General features: G+C 41.3%; 1 protein-coding gene across 1 annotated transcript; it reads right to left on the bottom strand.

Moving 5' to 3' along the window:
* Window positions 1-6,482: 6,482 nt before the first annotated feature.
* LOC115165424 (SRSF protein kinase 3) lies at window positions 6,483-22,583 on the bottom strand. Its single transcript, XM_029718519.1, has 12 exons — window positions 22,406-22,583; window positions 13,418-13,521; window positions 11,590-11,698; window positions 11,401-11,488; window positions 11,021-11,108; window positions 10,757-10,863; window positions 10,456-10,624; window positions 9,155-9,231; window positions 8,603-8,710; window positions 8,081-8,150; window positions 7,878-7,970; window positions 6,483-7,297 (listed from the first exon to the last, which is right to left on the bottom strand). The coding sequence occupies exons 1-12, from the start codon at window positions 22,444-22,446 to the stop codon at window positions 7,113-7,115; spliced, it is 1,239 nt and encodes a 412-aa protein (XP_029574379.1). The 5' UTR covers window positions 22,447-22,583; the 3' UTR covers window positions 6,483-7,112.
* Window positions 22,584-22,831: the final 248 nt, after the last annotated feature.

The raw sequence follows: 22,831 nt of genomic DNA, 5'->3' as shown, positions 1-22,831 counted from the left end.
AAAACAAACATTTATTTTGTAGCTGGGACTCTTGTGACTGCAACCATATGAAGATCTTCAAAGGTAAGTGATTAATTTTATCGCTATTTCTGACTTTTGTAATTCCTTTACTTGGTTGTAAAATGTTTGTATGCTTTTGTAAGCGGGGCGCTGTCCTCAGATAATCGCATGGTATGCTTTAAAGCCTTTTTGAAATCTGACAAAGAGGCTGGATTAACAAGAAGTTAATCTTTAAGCCGATGTATAACACTTGTATTTTTTTAGGAATGTTTATTATGACTATTTCTGTATTTTGAATTTGGCGCTCTGCAATTTCACCGGATGTTGTCGAGGTGTGTCGCTAGCGGAACGCCTGCGCCAGAAAGGTTAACGTGTTATGACACTGGGTGTCAAGTAAAGTAAAGTAAAGGTCCCTTCGTGAATTTACAATGTATGGTTGTACTTGTCCATAAGCATCAGACCCCATCGAAGGGTTGTCCTTGTGGTGTCAGTACCAGCAGCAAACAGGTTGGTCACAGAAGATATCCGGTTGTTTTCTTGATAGTGAGTGTCCATATTTCCTAATTCCTGAAAGACACAGACTCATGGGTAACATATAAGTACCTAAAGGGATAATCCACCCCCAGAAATATAAACCATGAAACTGCTGTCAATTTGGTGAAAGCCTATGTTCTATCAGTGGGTAAAAAATTTATTTGTAGCTATGATTTAACTTCTAAGTGGTCCGTCAGTGAAATCAGGAAATCGTGTAGGGACATATCATAGCTACATATTTCCATGCTTGAAGGAAGTCAGAGGTAGTTTTGCAAGCCAATGCTAACTAGCGTTAGCTCAATGACTGGACGTCTATGGGTATTTGCTTACGAATATCTGCATGTGAATGATGCCTAGTGGAGGCAGAGAAAATAGGAATCTGTTCTATTTTGGCGAACTCCACTCCGGAGTTTTGCTTCCTGTCTAGAAAGTGCTAAAGAGCAGATTCTTATTTTCTTGGCCTCCGTTATGCAGCTTTCACATTTATGAGCACTGCCTACCGCTTCGCCTGGATAGATAGATATTAGTCCAGCTACCACAGTTTTGGCCTGTATGAGTGAGTTAAGGCCTAACCTTGGCACAGCATACAGCTGTTAAGCCTCGATAGATACCCATAGACTTCCAGTCATTGCGCTAACGCTAGTTAGCATTGGCTCACGACACTACCTCGAACTTCCTTCATACGTGACACAGGGACATAAAAATGGTATCCACGAGTTCATCAGTAGACTGTTGTGATGCTGGAGATAACCTCTCTAGGGTATGTGGGACGAAATCGTCCCACCTACTCAACAGCCAGTGGAATCCCGTGCCGCGATATTCAAATACCTTAGAAATGCTATTACTTCAATTTCTCAAACATATGACTATTTTACACCATTTTAAAGACAAGACTCTCGTTAATCTAACCACACTGTCCGATTTCAAAAAGGCTTTACAACGAAAGCAAAACATTAGATTATGTCAGCAGAGTACCCAGCCAGAAATAATCAGACACCCATTTTTCAAGCTAGCATATAATGTCACATAAACCCAAACCACAGCTAAATGCAGCACTAACCTTTGGTGATCTTCATCAGATGACACTTCTAGGACATTATGTTATACAATACATGCATGTTTTGTTCAATCAAGTTCATATTTATATCAAAAACCAGCTTTTTACATTAGCATGTGACCTTCAGAACTAGCATACCCACCGCAAACTTCCGGTGAATTTACTAAATTACTCACAATAAACGTTCACAAAAAACATAACAATTATTTTAAGAATTATAGATACAGAACTCCTTTATGCAATCGCTATGTCCGATTTTAAAATAGCTTTTCGGCAAAAGCACATTTTGCAATATTCTGAGTAGGTAGCTCGCCATCACGGGCTAGCTATTTTGACACCCACCAAGTTTGGCCCTCACCAAATTCAGGGCACTTCCTGTAAGGAATCTTCTCAGGTTTTTGCCTGCCATATGAGTTCTATTATACTCACAGACACCATTCAAACAGTTTTAGAAACTTTAGGGTGTTTTCTATCAAAATCAAACAATTATATGCATATTCTAGTTTCTGGGAAGTAGTAATAACCAGATTAAATCGGGTCCGTTTTTTATCCGGCCGTGCAAATACTGCCCCCTACCCTAGAGAGGATAACGACTATGAGAGTTGAAAAATGGTGAAACTCATACCTTGTCATACGTTTGCTTTCTGCTTTTGAACAAGGAACAAAGCCTCTATACATGTGAAGGTTGAGAGTCTCCATCATTCCGCTATCCAACTCCTTTATATCCTTCTGGTTGGGAGTCTCCATCATTCCAGTAACCAACTCCTTTACATCCTTCTGGTTGGGAGTCTCCATCATTCCAGTAACCAACTCCTTTACATCCTTCTGGTTGGGAGTCTCCATCATTCCAGTAACCAACTCCTTTACATCCTTCTGGTTTGGAGTCTCCATCATTCCACTAACCAACTCCTTAACTTGTTATGGATAGGGGGCAGTATTTTCACGGCCGGATAAAAAACATACCCGATTTCATCTGATTATTACTCCTGCCCAGAAACTAGAATATGCATATAATTATTAGCTTTGGATAGAAAACACTCCAAAGTTTCTAAAACTGTTTGAATGGTGTCTGTGAGTATAACAGAACTCATTTGGCAGGCCAAAACCTGAGAAGATTCCAAACAGGAAGCGCCCTCTCTGACTATTCCGGGTTTCCCGGTCGGAATATTATCGCTTTTTTACGAGAAAAATCGCATAAAAATTGATTTTAAACAGCGTTTGACATGCTTCGAAGTATGGTAATGGAATATTTTGAATTTCTTTGTCACGAAACGCGCCGGGCGCGTCACCCTTCTTTACCCTTCGGATAGTGTCTTGAACGCACGAACAAAACGCCGCTATTTGGATATAACTATGGATTATTTGGAACCAAACCAACATTTGTTATTGAAGTAGAAGTCCTGGGAGTGCATTCTGACGAAGAACAGCAAAGGTAATCCAATTTTTCTTATAGTAAATCTGAGTTTGGTGAGTACCAAACTTGGTGGGTGTCAAAATAGCTAGCCATGATGGCCGGCTATCTACTCAGAATATTGCAAAATGTGCTTTCACCGAAAAGCTATTTTAAAATCGGACACCGTGATTGCATAAAGGAGTTCTGTATCTATAATTCTTAAAATAATTGTTATGTTTTTTGTGAACGTTTATCGTGAGTAATTTAGTAAATTCACCGGAAGTGTTCGGTGGGAATGCTAGTCACATGCTAGTCACATGCTAATGTAAAAAGCAGTTTTTTGATATAAATATGAACTTGATTGAACAAAACATGCATGTATTGTATAACATAATGTCCTAGGAGTGTCGTCTGATGAAGATCATCAAAGGTTAGTGCTGCATTTAGCTGTGGTTTTGTTTTTTGTGACATTATATGCTAGCTTGAAAAATGGGTGTCTGATTATTTCTGGCTGGGTACTCTGCTGACATAATCTAATGTTTTGCTTTCGCTGTAAAGCCTTTTTGAAATCGGACAGTGTGGTTAGATAAAGGAGAGTCTCGTCTTTAAAATGGTGTAAAATAGTCATATGTTTGAAAAATGGAAGTTTTTGGATTTTTGAGGAATTTGTATTTCGCGCCACGCCTATCATTGGATATTGGAGCAGGTGTTCTGCTAGCGGACCGTCTAGATGTAAGAGTTAACATCCTTCTGGTTGGGAGTCTCCATCATTCCACTAACCAAATCCTTTACATTATTCTGGTTGGGAGTCTCCATCATTCCACTAACCAAGTGCTTTACAGCCTTCTGGTTGGGAGTCTCCATCATTGCACTAACCAACTCCTTTACATCCTTCTGGTTGGGAGTCTCCATCATTCCACTAACCAACTCCTTTACATCCTTCTGGTTTGGAGTCTCCATCATTCCACTAACCAACTCCTTTACATCCTTCTGGTTGGGAGTCTCCATCATTCCACTAACCAACTCCTTTACATCCTTCTGGTTGGGAGTCTCCATCATTCCACTAACCAACTCCTTTACATTATTCTGGTTGGGAGTCTCCATCATTCCACTAACCAACACCTTTACATCCTTCTGGTTTGGAGTCTCCATCATTCCACTAACCAACACCTTTACATCCTTCTGGTTTAGAGTCTGCATCATTCCACAACCCAACTCCTTTACATCCTTCTGGTTTGGAGTCTCCATCATTCCACTAATCAAGTCCTTTACATCCTTCTGGTTTGGAGTCTCCATCATTCCACAAGCCAACTCCTTTACATACTCCTGGTTGGGAGTCTCCATCATTTCACTAACCAACTCTTTTACATTCTTCTGGTTGGGAGTCTCCATCATTCCACTAACCAACTCCTTTACATTCTTCTGGTTGGGAGTCTCCATCATTTCACTAACCAACTCCTTTACATCCTCCTGGTTGGGAGTCTCCATCATTTCACTAACCAACTCCTTTACATCCTTCTGGTTGGGAGTCTCCATCATTTCACTAACCTACTCCTTTATATTCTTCTGGTTGCTATCAACATTTTTCAGCATTAAGCTTTTGACTGTTTATCCACGTGCCCAACCATGGAAACATGTTGTACAGTTTATCTCACCATACAAATAAGTAAGTGTGAATAATAAAATGTTTTAAGTACAGTATTCTATAACAACTTTAGAGTGAATGTGAAGACAGTACCTGAATAGATGCAGAACCTGTAAAGCGTAGGCTCTCATTGGCGCAGTCCACCATGCCTTGGAACTGGGCGTCAGAGAATTCAAATTTGCTGCCGTACACAATGGCAGAGATTATGTTGGAGGCAGCGTAATTCACGGGCTGTTGTGTCAAATATCTTACCTGTTACAAAGGCAGACAACAGAGTAACATTTTGGTAGAGCTTTACATAAAATCTAATCCTTCTACTACTGTTTATACTGTTTGCTCTTACATGAAATAGTAAGAGCCGGAGATGTCCATTCCTGACCTATAGGGTGGTGTAGGAGGCACCCTGTTACAGACGAAGCAAACACACAGAGCTAACTCCCCAACAGGTTGTTCCTCATTCTTTATCTCCTTGTCTGCAGTTCTGTTCAGTGTTTTAACGAGGGTGTAATAAAGAGGAACATCTCTCAGGATGAGGACAGGTATAGTAGCCTTAGATAGACTATGATCAGTCCATGCTATAATTCAATGATCCGCAGGCTTGTAAGTATTACTCTTGTGTTTCTTAAATACTTCAACCAAGTAGCGAATCTCTTCTATGATTTTCTCTAATGCCCCTTTCTTGCACATTCCTAAGCGTCTCATCTCTCTCCATGAGTCTCCATTGGCAAACAGAATCACTGTGGAAAAAAGGGAGTTGGAATTATCTCAAGGAAACAATGTGCGATAAAGCATAAGTGAAATATTAGTAAACTATCCAAAAATATGTCCCCAGATTCCTCTGCATGGTTGACCAGTGCTTGCTTGACCATCTTGTATGCTGCCCGATGACCTCTTTCTTGCGTCCAAATTTAACCGTAAGAGCTGAACAGATATAAGGAACAGATAAAGGGCTATTTGAGGCTATTTGAGGATAAAAGGCTATTAGTGTGTTACTGGGTTAATCCTCAATAATTGTTTTATGTATATATTGAATCGATTATGTCACCACCTGGTCAACTTTGTTCAAACTGAACTTCCGTGCCCCAGGTAGCAACATAATCATACACTGAAGGCACAAAACACTAAGAACACCTTCCTAATATTGAATCTGCACCTCCCCCTTTTGCCCTCAGAACAGCCTCAATTCGTCGAGGCATACAAGGTGAGGATGTTTTTCAGCGGCAGGGACTGGGAGACTAGTCAGGATTGAGGGAAAGATGAATGTAGCAAAGTACAGAGAGATCCTTGATAAAAAACCTGCTCCAGAGTGCTCAGGACCTCAGACTGGGGTGAAGGTTCACCTTCCAACAGGACAACAACCCTAAGCACACAGCCAATACAACGCAGGAGTCTCTGAATGTCCTTGAGCGGCCCAGCCAGAGTCCGGACTTGCAGACATGCAGGTGTTACCCCAAAAGAGACAACAGAAACAATAGATTTTTATCAATACTTGATTTATTGGATGTTGTAAAAAAAGAGCTTAAAACATATTACTATTGGCACAGTGCACTGTATAGCACAGCTGTGGAAAGGCTGAGCACAAGCTTTACATTTAAGCAAATCATACAAAACTTGAATAATATTTTACGTCGTGCGTTCATTATGCTTTACAGAATTGGAGGCTGGTGGGAGGAGCTATAGGAGGATGGGCTCATTGTAATGGCTGGAATGTGTCACGACGTCTGCCGAAGTCGGTCCCTCTCCTTGTTCGGGCGGTGTTCGGCGCTCGACGTCACCGACCTTCTAGCCATCATTGATCCATTTTTCATTTTCCATTGGTTTTGTCTTGTCTTCCTACACACCTGGTTCCAATCCCATCAATTACATGTTGTGTATTTAACCCTCTGTTTCTCCTCATGTCCTTGTCGGAGATTGTTTTGTTTGTATGTGATGTGCATTTTAGTATTGGTGTGCAACGGGTTTTGTACCCACTTGTTATTTTGTACATTTTGGTTGTTTTGCAGTTTCAGTATTTATTAAACAACTCCGTTTATACCGAGTTCGTTCTCCTGCGCCTGACTTCCCTGCCACCAACACGCACCCCTTACAGGAATGGAATTAATGGAGCAGAGTCAAACGTGGTTTCCATATGTATGATCGGTTTGAAACTGTTCCATTTATTCCATTCCAGCCATTACAATGAGCCCGTCCTCCTATAGCTCCTTCCACCAGTCTCCACTGCTTTACAGATAATCAAATGCTCCATACATTTCTAAGAAGATAAATGTAGCCTTACTTAAAAAATGTATACAAAATATTACATATCACAGAGAACATTGGCATGGGGCCTCTACGTGTATATCCTCCCCTAGTCTTAGCGACTGAGCACCATTTGGTTTGTTTCTGCAGGTCCACTAACATACACATGTATCTACTAACTTCGTATCAAGTTGGCTCTGGGGGGGTCCCCATTGGCGGGGCTATCAGGTCTCCAAGGCCAGGGCTCAGGAGCTAAGCCATGGGTGCCGGAGACACTGGGCAGCATTGGCCCTCCTCTCGGGCTGGAAGTCCAACATGCACAACAGGAAGTCAGAGAACAGAGAGGCCTCCTTCAGCAGGAAGTGGTATTTCTCCACCAGCACCTCATACAGACCCCAGGACCGCAGCACCCCGATATGATTCATTTCACCTGGGAGACCACGCAACAGAGAGGAGGGAGAAGAAAGAGAGACTGTAAAACAGAGAGGAGGGTGAGGAAAGAGAGAGGAGGTGAAACAGAGAGGAGGGAGAGGAAAGAGAGAGAGGAGGTGAAACAGAGAGGAGGGAGAGGATAGAGAGGAGGGAGATGAAGGAGAAAAGAGGTGAAACAGAGAGGAAGGAGATGAAAGAGAGAAGATGTGAAAAAGAGAGGAGGGAGAGGAAAGAGAGGAGGGAGAGGAAGGAGAAAAGAGGTGAAACAGAGAGGAGGGAGATGAAAGAGAGAAGAGGTGAAACAGAGAGGGGGGAGATGAAAGAGAGAGGGTGAAACAGAGAGGAGGGAGATGAAAGAGAGAGGGTGAAACAGAGAGGAGGGGGAGGAAAGAGAGAGGGTGAAACTGAGAGAGGAGGAGGGGAAAGAGAGAGGTGAATAGAAGGAAGCTTTTTGACTTGGAGAGAAAAAGTATTTGATGTAGTTTTGTCTTAAATAAAACACAATAATTCGTCACATCAGAGTCCTTTATCTAAGTTGGAATAATTTGACTGTTTTCAATGCAATGTCCTTCACTCACCTCTGCGATTGAAGTACTCCACAGAATATTTCCCGGACAAGGCTACTGCTGCTGGGATTTTGCCAAGGAGTTCAATTATATGAGCGATGTGGTCTGGAGGGAACAGAACCAAAATCCCACTGGATAAAGCAACTAAGCAAAAGTCACAAAGTGGACACAATGTTGTCTCCATCGAATACTGTGTCAATAAATTTCACGCCTACCTTCCTCTAAGGAAAAGGTCTTCCCAGCTTTGGGCTCAAACAATGAATCTCCAGTGACCAACTCAAACGCCTAGAATATAAAGAAGAGAAGTTGAATGGCCAGGAACTATTCTGCAGCGGCACCTACTTAGCTTAGTGCTAGTAGGACGGGTCAATTTGTCTTGATGAGGGGGGATGAACTGGGGGGGTGAACTGGAAGAGTAACTAAACAGCAGGAGTTAAATGATCCAAGTGAATCAGAGGGTACCGGAGAGATCATGGTTGTACTTCAGTGAAGCTGCAAACATATGCAGACATAAGTGTTGTTGGGGATGGTGGTTGTATGGTGGTTTTATAGGTGGTTGTTTGGTGGTTGTATGGTGGTTGTATAGTGGTTGTATGGTGGTTGTATGGTGGTTGTATAGTGGTTTTATGCTGGTTGTATGCTGGTTGTATGCTGGTTGTATGGTGGTTGTATAGTGGTTGTATGATGGTGGTTGTATGGTGGTTTTATGGTGGTTGAGTGGACGTTGACTCTCTCACCAAGCAGGCTACACTCCAGATGTCTGCTGGTGGGCCGTAGTCAGAGCCCAGTAGAACCTCTAGTGAGCGGTACTGACAGGTCTGGATCTCCTCACAGAAATGTTTGTACTGGAATGTCACACAGAGCAAAGGCACAGAGTAAAATACAGTTCTGATCCCAGGGCAGTATTCCACACTAGTCCCTCTTATTTTGCAGCCAACTACTGAGTATGGATGGAGGTTCAGCAATGGCAACGGTTCATAAAGAAGTCGGAAATTAGTATGACGTCATTGTTTTAGCACTATCCACAGAGTTTTTAAACTATAGCGCGCAACATGGTTCAATGCGCCAGTAAATCAGCACAATCAAATCTTTCAGTTTTTCAATTTGGCCTTGTCTTGGAGCTAAAATTGAAATCATGTATACTGTGCTAATGACGATTTAAAAAACAGAGTAATGGAGATCAATGTAAAATACGGCAAACTTAGCAAAATACGTATTTGTGATAAATGCATGGGGGCCCTCAATTTTATGCAACCTCCGCTATAGCTGACTGGCGGATCAATACCCACCACCCAACAGGAGCTTCCCAGGTCAGCAATCTTTACTGTGACCTCCTTCAGACTGATGGGAGTCACCAGGTCCTTCTCTGGATAGACAGTAAGAGATGAACAACATACAGTAGAGGGTTATGATCTGATTGAAATATGATCTGATTGAAACGTATTTTACAACAGCATACTGGACACAGTCAACCTGAAGTGACAAACAGGCAGAATACACAGTACATCTAAATCTAAAGGTGACATAGAAACAGAATACTAGCCTTCAGTAAAGTGTAGTAAACAGATGTATCATCTGGTGCGCTCAGTGATGACGTCACAGAGTTCTAGAACATCTGTAGATGAACAGTCACATGACCTTACAGAGTTCTAGAACATCTGTAGATGAACAGTCACATGACCTTACAGAGTTCTAGAACATCTGTAGATGAACAGTCACATGACCTTACAGAGTTCAAGAATATCTGCAGCTGAACAGTTTTATGACCTTACAGAGTTCTAGAGTAACTGTAGATGAACAGTCACATGACCTTACAGAGTTCTAGAGTAAGTGTAGATGAACAGTCACATGACCTTACAGAGTTCTAGAACATCTGTAGATGAACAGTCACATGACCTTACAGAGTTCTAGAATATCTGTAGCTGAACAGTCACATGACCTTACAGAGTCCAAAAATGTCTGTAGCTGTACAGTTATATCACCTTACAGAGTTCTAGAATATCTGTAGCTGTACAGTCACATGACCTTACAGAGTTCTAGAGCATCTGTAGCTGAACAGTACTCAGTCATATGACCTTACATAATTCTAGAATATCTGTAGCTGAACAGTCACATGACCTTACAGAGTTCTAGAAATTCTGTAGATGAACAGTACTCAGTCATGTGACCTTACATAATTCTAGAACATTTGTAGCTAAATAGTTATATGACCTTATGGAATTCTAGAACATCTGTAGCTGAACAGTCATATGACCTTACAGAATTCTAGAAAATCTGAAGCAAAACAGTCATATGACCTTACAGAGTTCTGGAACATCTGTAGCAAAACAGTCACATGACCTTACAGAGCCGCTTATATTGAATAAAGTCACCTTTTACGATGGAGATTTACATGTGTATGAAAACGTCACGCCAGGGTAAACCTACTTGAAACACAGCCCTTATTTTAAGTGTTCCTAAAATCTCCTATGGGAAAAATGAATGGTGGAAAAACGATTGGAACCATTTCCCTGTTTGACCGCTAGGTTTTATGGGTATTATGACACCTCCACTGCGGGTTTCTATTATGTAGCTGAACAGTGAACACTACCTGCTAAACTCATCGACTTGGCATCTTTCCCAGGGAATGGAGGACATGCACTGCCCCCTGCTGTCTGTTTTGGGTTCTGCTCCTCCAAACAAAGCAGTATATTTTCAGGCTTGATGTCTGTGTGGATGATTTTACATTGAGTGTGCAGGTAGTCCAACGCCTGAAGAACCTACAGGGAGAGGGTGATGGCACTGTTAACCCAAAACAACTCCTGCATCAAACTAAAGACGCGTCCAGACAGTGTGGTGATTTCGATAATGACGTTTCTACTCATCTTCTATGAACTCTGTCACTCTCTGACCTGAGCAATGACCTGTTTGACCCACGAAAGTGATAGTCCTGGGTTCCCAAAACAGACCTGCCAACAGCAGAGGTCTGGTCCTAACAGCTCCAGCACTAAGCATACATCTACACACAGGAGGTCAAGGAACCAAACACATCTGAACTCTGAACTTTGACTCCTCATTGTGAGACTGTGTGTGTGTGTGTGTGTGTGTGTGTGTGTGTGTGTGTGTGTGTGTGTGTGTGTGTGTGTGTGATGACTGTGCAGTCTAGGGAAGGATACGGACTCCGTTGACCCCAGCTATCTTAAACTCATCCAGCAGTTGGACTATTCTCCGGCTGTGGGGGTGACGAGCCGTGGGACCACTGGCCTGAGGGAGGAGAGGGGGGGAGAGAGTTCAGACTCAGTCCGGACTACACTGACAAGAACTTGTTTAAATAGAAAGATAGAGATGGGTCTGTATGAGACAAGGGAGAAAAATAATAAACCTTGAAAACATGGGGTGGCTGTGAATAAGTCTGGCAGAGAAAGATAAATAACATGAGGTGGACTAAGAGTAAAAATAGTTACTACTGTTAGCCCTTAGGGGTTGAGGACAAGAAAGAGATTGAGGAAGGAATAAATAACCTAAGGTTAGAAATCAGAGAGAAGAAGAGTCTCACACAACGTAGCAGAGTCAGTTCATCTTGCCCAGCCTGTGTGAATCCTTCTCCACTCTTCAAAACCTTCACAGCCACTCGCCTGCCCAACCTGTACACATAGAGTTTACTTTTAATCACACTGCAGCTTTCATTATATGCCAAGAAGGGGAGATTTGAGTATATGCTGACACTGCAACATAGTGAATGTACCTAAGGTCCAAGCAGAGCCAAACAGTGGCGAAGTATCCCCAGCCCAACTTAGACACAACCTGGTATCTCCTGTTGAAGGTGTCTCCAATGTGAACAGGGTGGTACCCCCCTATTGAAACATGCAGGATGAGAACAATAGATGTTACACCTCCAACTGCTGTATTTACTGTCTGGTAACAGACTATTTCTATGCTGGAATGGAATGAATAGGACAGAAATACATGTAAGGAGAAAGACAGAGTTAGTATAGCAGTAGGTAGGTAGCCTAGCTCTTAAAACTTCATTGGGATAGGGGGCAGTATTTTCACTTCCGGATGAAAAACGTGCCCAAAATAAACTGCCTGTTACTCAGGCCCAGAAGCTAGGATTTACATATACTTGGTAGATTTAGATAGAAAACACTCTAAAGTTTCTAAAACTGTTAGAATTATGTCTGTGAGTATAACAGAACTGATACGGCAGGCGAAACCCCGAGGACGAACCATTCCAAAAAAAATGTATTTCAGCATACCACTATTTTCATTGGCTAGTACTATAATTAGAAGCCCAAGTCCTCCCAAATTGCAGTTCCTAGGGCTTCCACTAGATGTCAACAGTCTTTAGAAAGAGTTTCAGGCTGATTTTTGGAAAAATGACCCAGAAATTGTTGTTTTTCTAGGTGGCTCCCATTTTGGCTGTAGTGTTTCCAAGCGCGTGGAAGAAAGCGCGTTCTTTCTTATTTTCTCCGGTAATGAACATACTATTCTCCATCTTAAATTTTATCGTTTATTTGCGTATTAGGATATCTAAGGTTTGATTATAAACGTTGTTTGACTTGTTTGGAAAAGTTTATTAGTAATGTTTGGGATTCATTTTGTATGCATTTTGATGGAGGGAAACTGGGTGGATTATTGACTGAAGCTCGCCAGCTAAACTGAGTTTTATGGATATAAAGAAGGACATTATCGAACAAAAGGACCATTTGTGATGTAACTGGGACCTTTTGGTGTGCCAACAGAAGAAGATCATCAAAGGTAAGGCATTTTTTATAACTCTATTTCTGACTTTCGTGTCGCGCCTGCCTGGTTGAAATATGTTTTTCATGTGTTGGTATGTGGGTTGCTGTCCTCAGATAATCGCATGGTTTGCTTTCGCCATAAAGCCTTTTTGAAATCTGACATGGCGGCTGGATTAACAACAAGTTAAGCTTTATTTTGATGTATTACACTTGTGATTTTATGAAAGTTAAATATTTATAGTAATTTAATTTGAATTTCGCGCTCTGCAATTTCACCGGATGTTGTCGAGGTGTCCCGCTAGCGGCACGCCTTTCCCAAACAGGTCTTAAGAGCTTTGGTCCAGTAACAGAGTTAGTATAGCAGTAGGTAGGTAGCCTAGCTCTTAAGAGCTTTGGTCCAGTAACAGAGTTAGTATATCGGTAGGTAGGTAGCCTAGCTCTTAAGAGCTTTGGTCCAGTAACAGAGTTAGTATATCGGTAGGTAGGTAGCCTAGCTCTTAAGAGCTTTGGTCCAGTAACAGATTAAGTATAGCAGTAGGTAGGTAGCCTAGCTCTTAAGAGCTTTGGTCCAGGAACAGAGTTAGTATAGCGGTAGGTAGGTAGCCTAGCTCTTAAGAGCTTTGGTCCAGTAACAGAGTTAGTATAGCGGTAGGTAGGGCAGCAGGTAGCCTAGCTCATAAGAGCATTGGGCCAGTAAACGAAAGGTAGCTGGTTTGAATCCTTGAGCCGACTAGGTGACAAATCTGTCTATGCCCTTAAGCAAAGCTCTTAACCCTAATTGCTCCTGTAAGTCGCTCTGGATAAGAGCGTCTGCTATATGACCAAACGGACCATGGCAGTATTCTCTGGGGTCCTCTCTGTCCAGTGACTCCTCTTGCTCCATCTGTTCCAAACGATTCAGCTTATCAAGTCCATTCGATGTCCCAGGTTTACTGCTGTAACACACACATGCCAATACACATACTGTTCAAACTTACTGTACACACATACTGTCAGCCTGTCTGATCCTACACAGGGCAGAGATGTGACCCCTCTGTCAGCCTGTCTGATCCTACACAGAGCAGAGATGTGACCCATCTGTCAGCCTGTCTGATCCTACACAGAGCAGAGATGTGACCCCTCTGTCAGCCTGTCTGATCCTACACAGAGCAGAGATGTGACCCATCTGTCAGCCTGTCTGATCCTACACAGAGCAGAGATGTGACCCCTCTGTCAGCCTGTCTGATCCTACACAGAGCAGAGATGTGACCCCTCTGTCAGCCTGTCTGATCCTACACAGAGCAGAGATGTGACCCCTCTGTCAGCCTGTCTGATCCTACACAGAGCAGAGATGTGACCCCTCTATCAATGTCTGGTTGCTGGGAGCAGACAGGAACACTTCCCTTGCTGTTCACAGGGAGACACAGCCGGCAGGACTCAGAATGGGATTTGGACTTTAAACTATATCTTCAGCCAGAGGTAAAATTCAACAGGATATGCTGTATCAGGTAAGTGTTCTATAAATAATTCAACAGGATATGTTGTATCAGGTAAGTGTTCTATAAATAATTCAACAGGATATGTTGTATCAGGTAAGTGTTCTATAAATAATTCAACAGGATATGTTGTATCAGGTAAGTGTTCTATAAATAATTCAACAGGATATGTTGTATCAGGTAAGTGTTCTATAAATAATTCAACAGGATATGTTGTATCAGGTAAGTGTTCTATAAATAATTCAACAAGATATGTTGTATCAGGTAAGTGTTCTATAAATAATTCAACAGGATATGCTGTATCAGGTAAGTGTTCTATAAATAATTCAACAGGATATGTTGTATCAGGTAAGTGTTCTATAAATAATTCAACAGGATATGCTGTATCAGGTAAGTGTTCTATAAATAATTCAACAAGATATGCTGTATCATGTAAATGTACTACAGTGGAAGCTGCTGAGGGGAGGACAGCTCATAATAATGGCTGGAATGGAGAATGGAATGGTATTAAACACGTGGTTTCTATATGGTTGATACCATTCCATTGACTCCATTACAGCCAATATTATGAGCCGTCCTCCCTTCAGCAGCCTCCACTGGTGTACTATAAATATTGCCTTGGTGTTTGTCTTGTGCAGATCTATCTATAAAAAAACACAGCTTTTCTGAAACATTTATTTACAGTCAACTATCTTCTGCAGGACTGTCTCTCAGCATGTTTTGGCTCCAGTTTAGAGCGTTGATATTGGCCCAGGTCCTTGACACGGTGACAGACCCAGTGAAATAATGTCACCTCCACAGGCACTAAAATAATCCACATATTCTCAATGTGCGCCAGGCGAGCTAAACATGGACCTCCTGCCTCTTTGGCCATGGAAACAAACGTTATCAGTTGGCTGACAGACATTTTGCACTGTTTCGCTGTGGTTTTAGTCATCAATCTAGCAAGAGGGCAATATTTTATTAATGTAGTAGTGTTTATTGACTAAAACCCCCAAAATGTATCATATTACTCCAGTGCAAGCCTGGGTTCCTGTTAAGGCTAGGGCTGATTTCAAGCATTACATGGACTTTGTCCTACCTATCTCTTCGATTTGGTCCTGCCGTACATACCTACACGTACGCTACAGTCACAAGACGCAGGCCTCCTTATTGTCCCTACAGTAAACAGCTGGAGGCAGCGCTTTTTCCTATAGAGCTCTATTTTTATGGAATGGTCTGCCTATCCATGTGAGAGACGCAGACTTGGGCTTGACCTTTAAGTCTTTACTGAAGGTCGGTCCTATGATTGAGTGTAGTCTGGCAAAGGGGTGCAAAGGTGAACGGCAAGGCACTGGAGTGACGAACCACCCTTGCTGTCTCTGCCTGGCCGGCTCCCCTCTCTCCACTGGGATTCTCTGCCTCTGACCCTATTACGGGGGCTTACTAGTGCTCTTCCATGCCGTCCCTAAGAGGGGTGCGTCCCTTGAGTGGGTTGAGTCACTGACGTGATCTTCCTATCTGATATGGCGCCCACTCGGGCTCATGCGGTGGAGGGGATTTTCATGGGATATACTCAGCTATACTCAGGGCAGTAAGTTGGTGGTCTATTGATATCCCTCAAGTGGTGTGGGGGCTGTACTTTGGCAAAGTGGGTGGGGTTATATCCTACCTGCCCGGTTGGCCCTGTCCAGGGGTATTGACGGACGGGGCCACAGTTACACTGACTCCCTCTGTCTCAGCCTCCAGTATCTATTCTGCAATGGTCTATGTGCCAGAGGGCTAGGGTCAGTCTGTCCGATCTGGTGAAATTATCCTGTCTTATTTGGTGAAATTCTCCTGTCTTATTTGGTGTCGTGTGAACTTAACCTGTTAGGGGGCAGTATTTGCACGGCCGGATAAAAAACGTACCCGATTTAAACTGGTTACTACTCTTGCCCATAAACGAGAATATGCATATAATTAGTAGATTTGGATAAAAAACACTCTAAAGTTTCTAAAACTGTTTGAATGGTGTCTGTGAGTATAACAGAACTCATATGGCAGGCCAAAACCTGAGAAGATTCCATACAGGAAGTGCCCTGTCCTACAATTTGTTCTCGTTCTGTGGCATCTCTATCAAAAATACAGCATCTCTGCTGTAACGTGACATTTACTAAGGCTTCCATTGGCTCTCAGAAGGCGCCAGAAAGTGGAATGACGTCTCTGCAGTCTCTGGGCGAAGTACAGCAGGAGTTTTTGTGAGTGGTCAGGCAGGGAACAATGACACTGGAGATGCGCGTCCACGAGACGACTCCATGTTTTTCTTTCAGTCTTTGAATGAATACAACGTTGCCCGGTTGGAATATTATCGCAATTTTACGAGAAAAATTGCATTAAAATTGATTTTAAACAGCGTTTGTCATGTTTCGAAGTACGGTAATGTAATATTTTGACATTTTTTTTGTCACGAAATGCACCCTTCGGATACTGACCTGAACACACGAAAAAAACGGAGGTATTTGGATATAACTATGGATTATTTGGAACCAAAACAACATTTGTTATTGAAGTAGAAGTCCTGGGAGTGCATTCTGACAAAGAACAGCAACGGTAATCCAATTTTTCTTATAGTAAATCTGAGTTTGGTGAGGGCCAAACTTGGTGGGTGTCAAATTAGCTAGCCGTGATGGCCGGGCTATCTACTCAGAATATTGCAAAATGTGCTTTCGCCGAAAAGCTATTTTAAAATCTGACAACGCAATTGCATAAAGGAGTTCTGTGTCTATAATCCTTAAAATAATTGTTATGTATTTTGTGAACGTTAATCGTGAGTAATTTAGTAAATTCACCGAAAGTTTGTGGTAGGTATGCTTGTTCTGAACATCACATGCTAAAGTAAAAAGCTGGTGTTTGATATAAATATGAACTTGATTGAACAAAACATGCATGTGTTGTAAAACATAATGTCCTAGGAGTGTCATCTGATGAAGATCATCAAAGGTTAGTGCTGCATTTAGCTGTGGTTTGGGTTTTTGTGACATATATGCTTGCTTTGAAAATGGCTGTGTAATTATTTTTGGCAGGGTACTCTCCTGACATAATCTAATGTTTTGCTTTCGCTGTAAATCCTTTTTGAAATCGGACAATGTGGTTAGATTAACGAGAGTCTTGTCTTTAAAATGGTGTAAAATAGTCATGTGTTTGAGAAATTCGAGTTATAGCATTTATGAGGTATTTGTATTTCGTTCCACGCAATTCCACTGGCTGTTGACTAGGGTGGGACATAAGTTAAGTAGCACAACCATAGCAAGCGTCCCACCTTGCCCAGGGAGGTTAACCTGTTTGGGATAGGGGGCAGTATTTTCATGGCCGGATAAAAAACGTACCCGATTTAATCTGGTTACTACTCCTGCCCAGAAAATAGAATATGCATATTATTAGTAGATTTGGATAGAAAACACTCTGAAGTTTCTAAAACTGTTTGAATGGTGTCTGTGAGTATAACAGAACTCATATGGCAGGCAAAAACCTGAGAAAAATACAACCAGGAAATGAAAAATCTGGTGCCTGTAGGTTTTTCAAGTCATTGCCAATTGAACACACAGTGACTAAGGATTAATTTTGCACTTACTAAGGCTTCCACTAGATGTCAACAGTCTTTAGAAAGTTGTTTCAGGCGTCTATGATGAACAGAGACCGAATGAGAAGGCTGGGAAGTTGGTGACCCAGGGAAGGATGTCAGTTCATTGGCGCGCATTGACGTGAGAGGTAGCTCTGTTCCAAAATGTTTTTCAAGACAATGCATGAGTCCGGTTGGAATATTACTGAAGTTTCACGTTATAAAGGCCCTAAAGATTGATGCTATACAACGTTTGACATGTTTGAACGAAATTAAATATATATTTTTTTTTACTTTTCGTCGTGACATTTTCCTCGCGCGTCCTACATTTTGAGTAGCTTACTGAACGCGCAAACAACATGGAGTTATTTGGACATAAATTATGAACTTTATCGAACAAAACAACATTTGTTGTGGACCTGGGATTCCTGGAAATGCCGTCTGATGAAGATTATTTAAGGTAAGTGAATATTTCTAATGCTATTTATGCATTTAGATGACTCCAAAATGGCAGCTATCTGTATTGCTTAGTGTATTTTTCTGAGCACAGTACTCAGATTATTGCAAGGTGTGCTTTCCCAGTAAAGTTATTTTGAAATCTGTCAATGCGGTTGCATTCAGGAGATGTTAATCTATAATTCTTTGAATAACAGTTTAATATTTTATCAACGTTTATGACGAGTATTTTTGTAAATTTTAGTGCTGATTCACCGGCAGTTTTGGGGGAAATACATTTTCTGAACGACACGCGCCAATGTAAAATGCTGTTTTTGGATATAAATATGAACTTGATAGAACAAAAAATGCATGTATTGTCTAACATAATGTCCTAGGAGTGTCATCTGATGAAGATTGTCAAAGGTTTTAGCTGGTTTTCTGTTTTTGGTGATGCCTGTCCTAACATAATCTAACTTTATGCTTTCGCCGTAAAGCCTCTTTGAAATCGGACAATGTGGTTGGATTAAGGAGATGTTTATCTTTCAAATGGTATAAAATAGTTGATTGTTTGAGAAATTGAAATTATTAGATTTTTGCTGTTTTGAGGGAATGCTATCTTGTCAAGCATTCCCGTTACCGGGATGAGAACGGGAAGGGGTCCCATAGAGGTTAATTAAGTGTGTAGGTCGCATTCTTCATAGCAGAGCTATATCGCCTACTCGAAACAAATTCAGCGATTGCTTTGTCATGTCTGTGCCGTGAAGTGGTCGAGCTGGATAAATGTTTTTCTGAGGACCGTGGTGTTGCGGTGAAGTGATGTAAATTGATGTAATGATGCATCCAACCACCAGAGGGAGGAAAATACATGTTTATTTGACAGAAGACGTTTACATGGTTCTAGGAAGGTCTGGATGGCTGTCTTCTGACTTATAAAATAGTGGGAAATCACTAAAATAATTAATGTAAATATATACAGTTGAAGTCGGAAGTTTACATACAATTAGGTTGGAGTCATTAAAACTCGTTTTTCAACCACTAGTTTTTCAACCACACTAACAAACTATTAGTTTTGGCAAGTCGGTTAGGACATCTATTACTTTGTGCATGACACAAGTTATTTTTCCAACAATTGTTTACAGACGGATTATTTCACTTATAATTCACTGTATCACAATTCCAGTGGGTCAGAAGTTTACATACACTAAATTGACTGTGCCTTTTAAAAAGCTTGGAAAATTCCAGAAAATTATGTCATGGCTTTAGAAGCTTCTGATAGGCTAATTGACATCATTTGAGTCAATTGGAGGTGTACCTGTGGATGTATTTCAAGGCCTACCTTCAAATTCAGTGCCTCTTTGCTTGACATCATGGGAAAATCAAATATAATCCGGCAAGACCTCAGAAAAAAAATTGTAGACCTCCACAAGTCTGGTTCATCCTTGGGAGCAATTTCCAAACGCCTGAAGGTACCACATTCATCTGTACAAACAATAGTACACAAGTATGAACATCATGGGACCATGCAGCCGTCATACCGCTCAGGAAGGAGACGTGTTTTGTCTCCTAGAGATGAACGTACTTTGGTGCGAAAAGTGCATATCAATCCCAGAACAACAGCAAAGGACCTTGTGAAGATGCTGCAGGAAACAGGTACAAAATGATCTATACCCACTGTAAAACGAGTCCTATATCGACATAACCTAAAAGGCTGCTCAGCAAGGAAGAAACCACTGCTCCAAAAGATCATACTTTTTGGAGAAATGTCCTCTGGTCTGATGAAACAAAAATAGAACTGTTTGGCCATAATGACCATCATTATGTTTGGAGGAAAAAGGGGGATGCTTGCAAGCCGAAGAACACCATCCCAACCATGAAGCATGGGGGTGGCAGCATCATGTTGTGGGGGTGCTTTGCTGCAACAGGGAGTGGTGCACTTCACAATATAGATGGCATCATGAGACATCAGTGTCATGACGTTGGCCTGTTGGTCAGGTTTATGACCCCCATAAATACCTTCTCTCTACTCTACAGAGTGACTCTTGGAAAGCCCTTTGTTAACATAGAGAGAGAGTCTGGTAACATCCAGTGGTTGGTGAACAGAATCATATTTCGGTAATCCAACCAGTTGAAAATATGCGTTGGTACTTACAGTAAACAATATGATGTCAGATCAGTTGTAATCTGAGACATTATTACTGATGATAGGATGACATAAACTGTATCTTGGAAAGTCTATACATTCTAGTTATCAGATCCACATGGAATTGTTGTGCAATTTAAATGTTTAAATATGAAACTATATGTGAAAAGATCAAATGTAATTTTATCTTCTAAATGAGAGAATTGTTTCCATAAGGTAAATTCTGTTCACTCCGTGGCCCTGCCCAAGTGAAAACTATTGTTGTAAACTATGAAACACACCCATCTCTCCCGACTACATAAGCCCCTGTTAACGAAATTAACATTTATGTTCCCGAGGATGTGAGAACGATGGTCCATACGTTAAAAGGGCTAATATCAAACTACTGAACTAAACCAACTTCAGCGTGAGCTTAAAGTATGGCAACTTGGTATGAACTTTGAACTCTTATTCACTAAAGAAATTATACCTCCTAGCCGTTGAGTGAGCTGCAGCAGCTGTAAACGTGAGCTAGGAAAGGACGGACCAAGTATCTCTTCTACCAAACACACGACGCTACTACAAAGCATTCGTTCTACCAGACATTCTTCAGAGGACAGGAAGATCTCTGTTGGGCAACACGGCCTTCCATCTACGACCAACCTATTGAAGCACAGCTCAGAGTAAATATTTCTTGCGTTTTCGTTTTCCAAATGGGCGGTTATTTAGAATGCATAAGATTCTGTATTTACGATAGCATAGCTTTACAAGGTCCGATCAGAGACCACATTCCTTTGTTCCTCGGTCTTCCCGCGCTTTCATTCAAAACCCAACCCCCTTTCTTTGTGTAACCAGCCTTCATATCTGTTCCGTCCGCTAGGGACGTTTTCTTTTATGACATAATTAGTAATCAATGTATGACCCATCCTGTGTATATGTAATTCTGTGTGATTGTTTAGCTATTTAGTAAATAAATAATTAAACCAAATTTTGTATTGCTGATTCAACTTGTTAGCCAGGATTCGTGAAGATGAGACTGAATAAGGTGACGATTATTAATTGACTGCTACTGATGTAAAAGATTAGCAGGTCTTTAAGAGTTTATTCGGAAGATAACAGCTCTATAAACATTCCTTCGTGGTGCCCCGACTTTCTGGTTAATTACATTTACATGATTAGTTCAATCAGGTAATATTAATTACAGAGAAATTATTTTATAGAATGTCATATCACTTAATCCGGCATAGCAAAGACACAACATTAGTCAGGAAGTTAAAGGTTGGTCGCAAATAGGTCTTCCAAATGGACAATGACCCCAAGCATACTTCCGAAGTTGTGTCAAAATGGCTTAAGGATAACAAAGTCAAGGTATTGGAGTGGCCATCACAAAGCCCTCTCCTCAATCCTATTGAAAATGTGTGGGCAGGACTGAAAAAGTGTGTGTGAGCAAGGAGGCCTACAAACCTGACTCAGTTACACCAGCTCTGTCAGGAGGATTGGGCCAAAATCCACGCAAGCTTGTGGAAGTCAACCCGAGATGTTTGACCCAAGTTAAGCAATTTAAAGGCAATGCTACCAAATACTAATTGTGTATGTAAACTTCTGACCGACTGGGAATTTGATGAAAGAAATAAAAGTTGAAATAAATCATTCTCTCTACTATTATTCTGACATTTCACATTCTTAAAATAAAGTGGTGATCCTAACTGACCTAAAACAGGGAATTTTTATCAGGATTAAATGTCAGGAATTGTGAAAAACTGAGTTTAAATGTATTTGGTTAAGGTGTATGTACATTTCTGACTTCAACTGTACATAAATAATTATAGTGCCCGATTTCGGGGACTGTCAGTTTAAGATTAACGCAAAAATATAAATTGGTTTTGGTTTTCTGAGGCAGGCTCAACCACAGCGTTAAATTTCAATGCTGCATCAAAATCATCAAAAAAATAGTCTAATACAGGAGGTATATTCTGTGACAAAAACTTTAAATACATGTGAGTATCGATCACAATCCAGAGTGGTGAATAGGTAACAGGCTCAATCCATTATGAGGACACTGCATCAGAGAGATGCACCTTTCAACAAGTAATAATCTGTGTACGGAATGTCCCTCTACAATCTGTAGTCTATGGATCATAACAAGTGTAATCCAAATGGATTTTATGAAAGGAGCCTGTGTAGTGTTGAGAATAAATTATACTTACGGTTTCTGGGCCGCCTGTACAGAAGTCCGATCTGAGCACATGACTGAATAGGACACAGCCTGTAGACAGTAGAACTCTGACTGACTGTGACCAGTTAGCTGTGTTTAGGTATGAGGAGCCGGCTTGGTCTCAACATGGAAATCCCCAACCTCCCAAACCCTCTGTTAAATTTCTCTCTCTCTGTCTCTCTGTCTCTCTGTCTCTCTGTCTCTCTCTCTCTCTCTCTCTCGTGTAGAGGGTTTCTGTACAGCACTTTGAGATATCAGCTAATGTAAGAAGGGCTTTATAAATACATTTGATTTGTAGTATATCTCTCCACACCCATATGGAATAATTCTACAGATTACTATAGAATACTACAGTACTTCCTATATAATGCTATAGTAAACTGTAGTATACTGTAGAATACCATACTACACACTGTAG

The sequence above is a fragment of the Salmo trutta genome, chromosome 28, assembly GCF_901001165.1.
Source record: "Salmo trutta chromosome 28, fSalTru1.1, whole genome shotgun sequence".
Classification (NCBI taxonomy): Eukaryota; Metazoa; Chordata; class Actinopteri; order Salmoniformes; family Salmonidae; genus Salmo; species Salmo trutta.
The sequence above is the reverse complement of the archived record's forward strand: the minus strand, read 5'-3'. Positions and strand labels throughout refer to the sequence as shown.

Excerpts from the sequence above, each read along its gene's own strand:
- LOC115165424 (XM_029718519.1), bottom strand. The coding sequence starts at position 22,446 with ATGTGCTCAGATCGGACTTCTGTACAGGCGGCCCAGAAACC. Across the intron at positions 13,522-22,405 it reads GTACAGGCGGCCCAGAAACC|CAGTAAACCTGGGACATCGA; the intron begins GTAAGTATAATT and ends TGTGTGTTACAG. Across the intron at positions 8,711-9,154 it reads TGGGAAGCTCCTGTTGGGTG|TACAAACATTTCTGTGAGGA; the intron begins GTGGGTATTGAT and ends GTGACATTCCAG.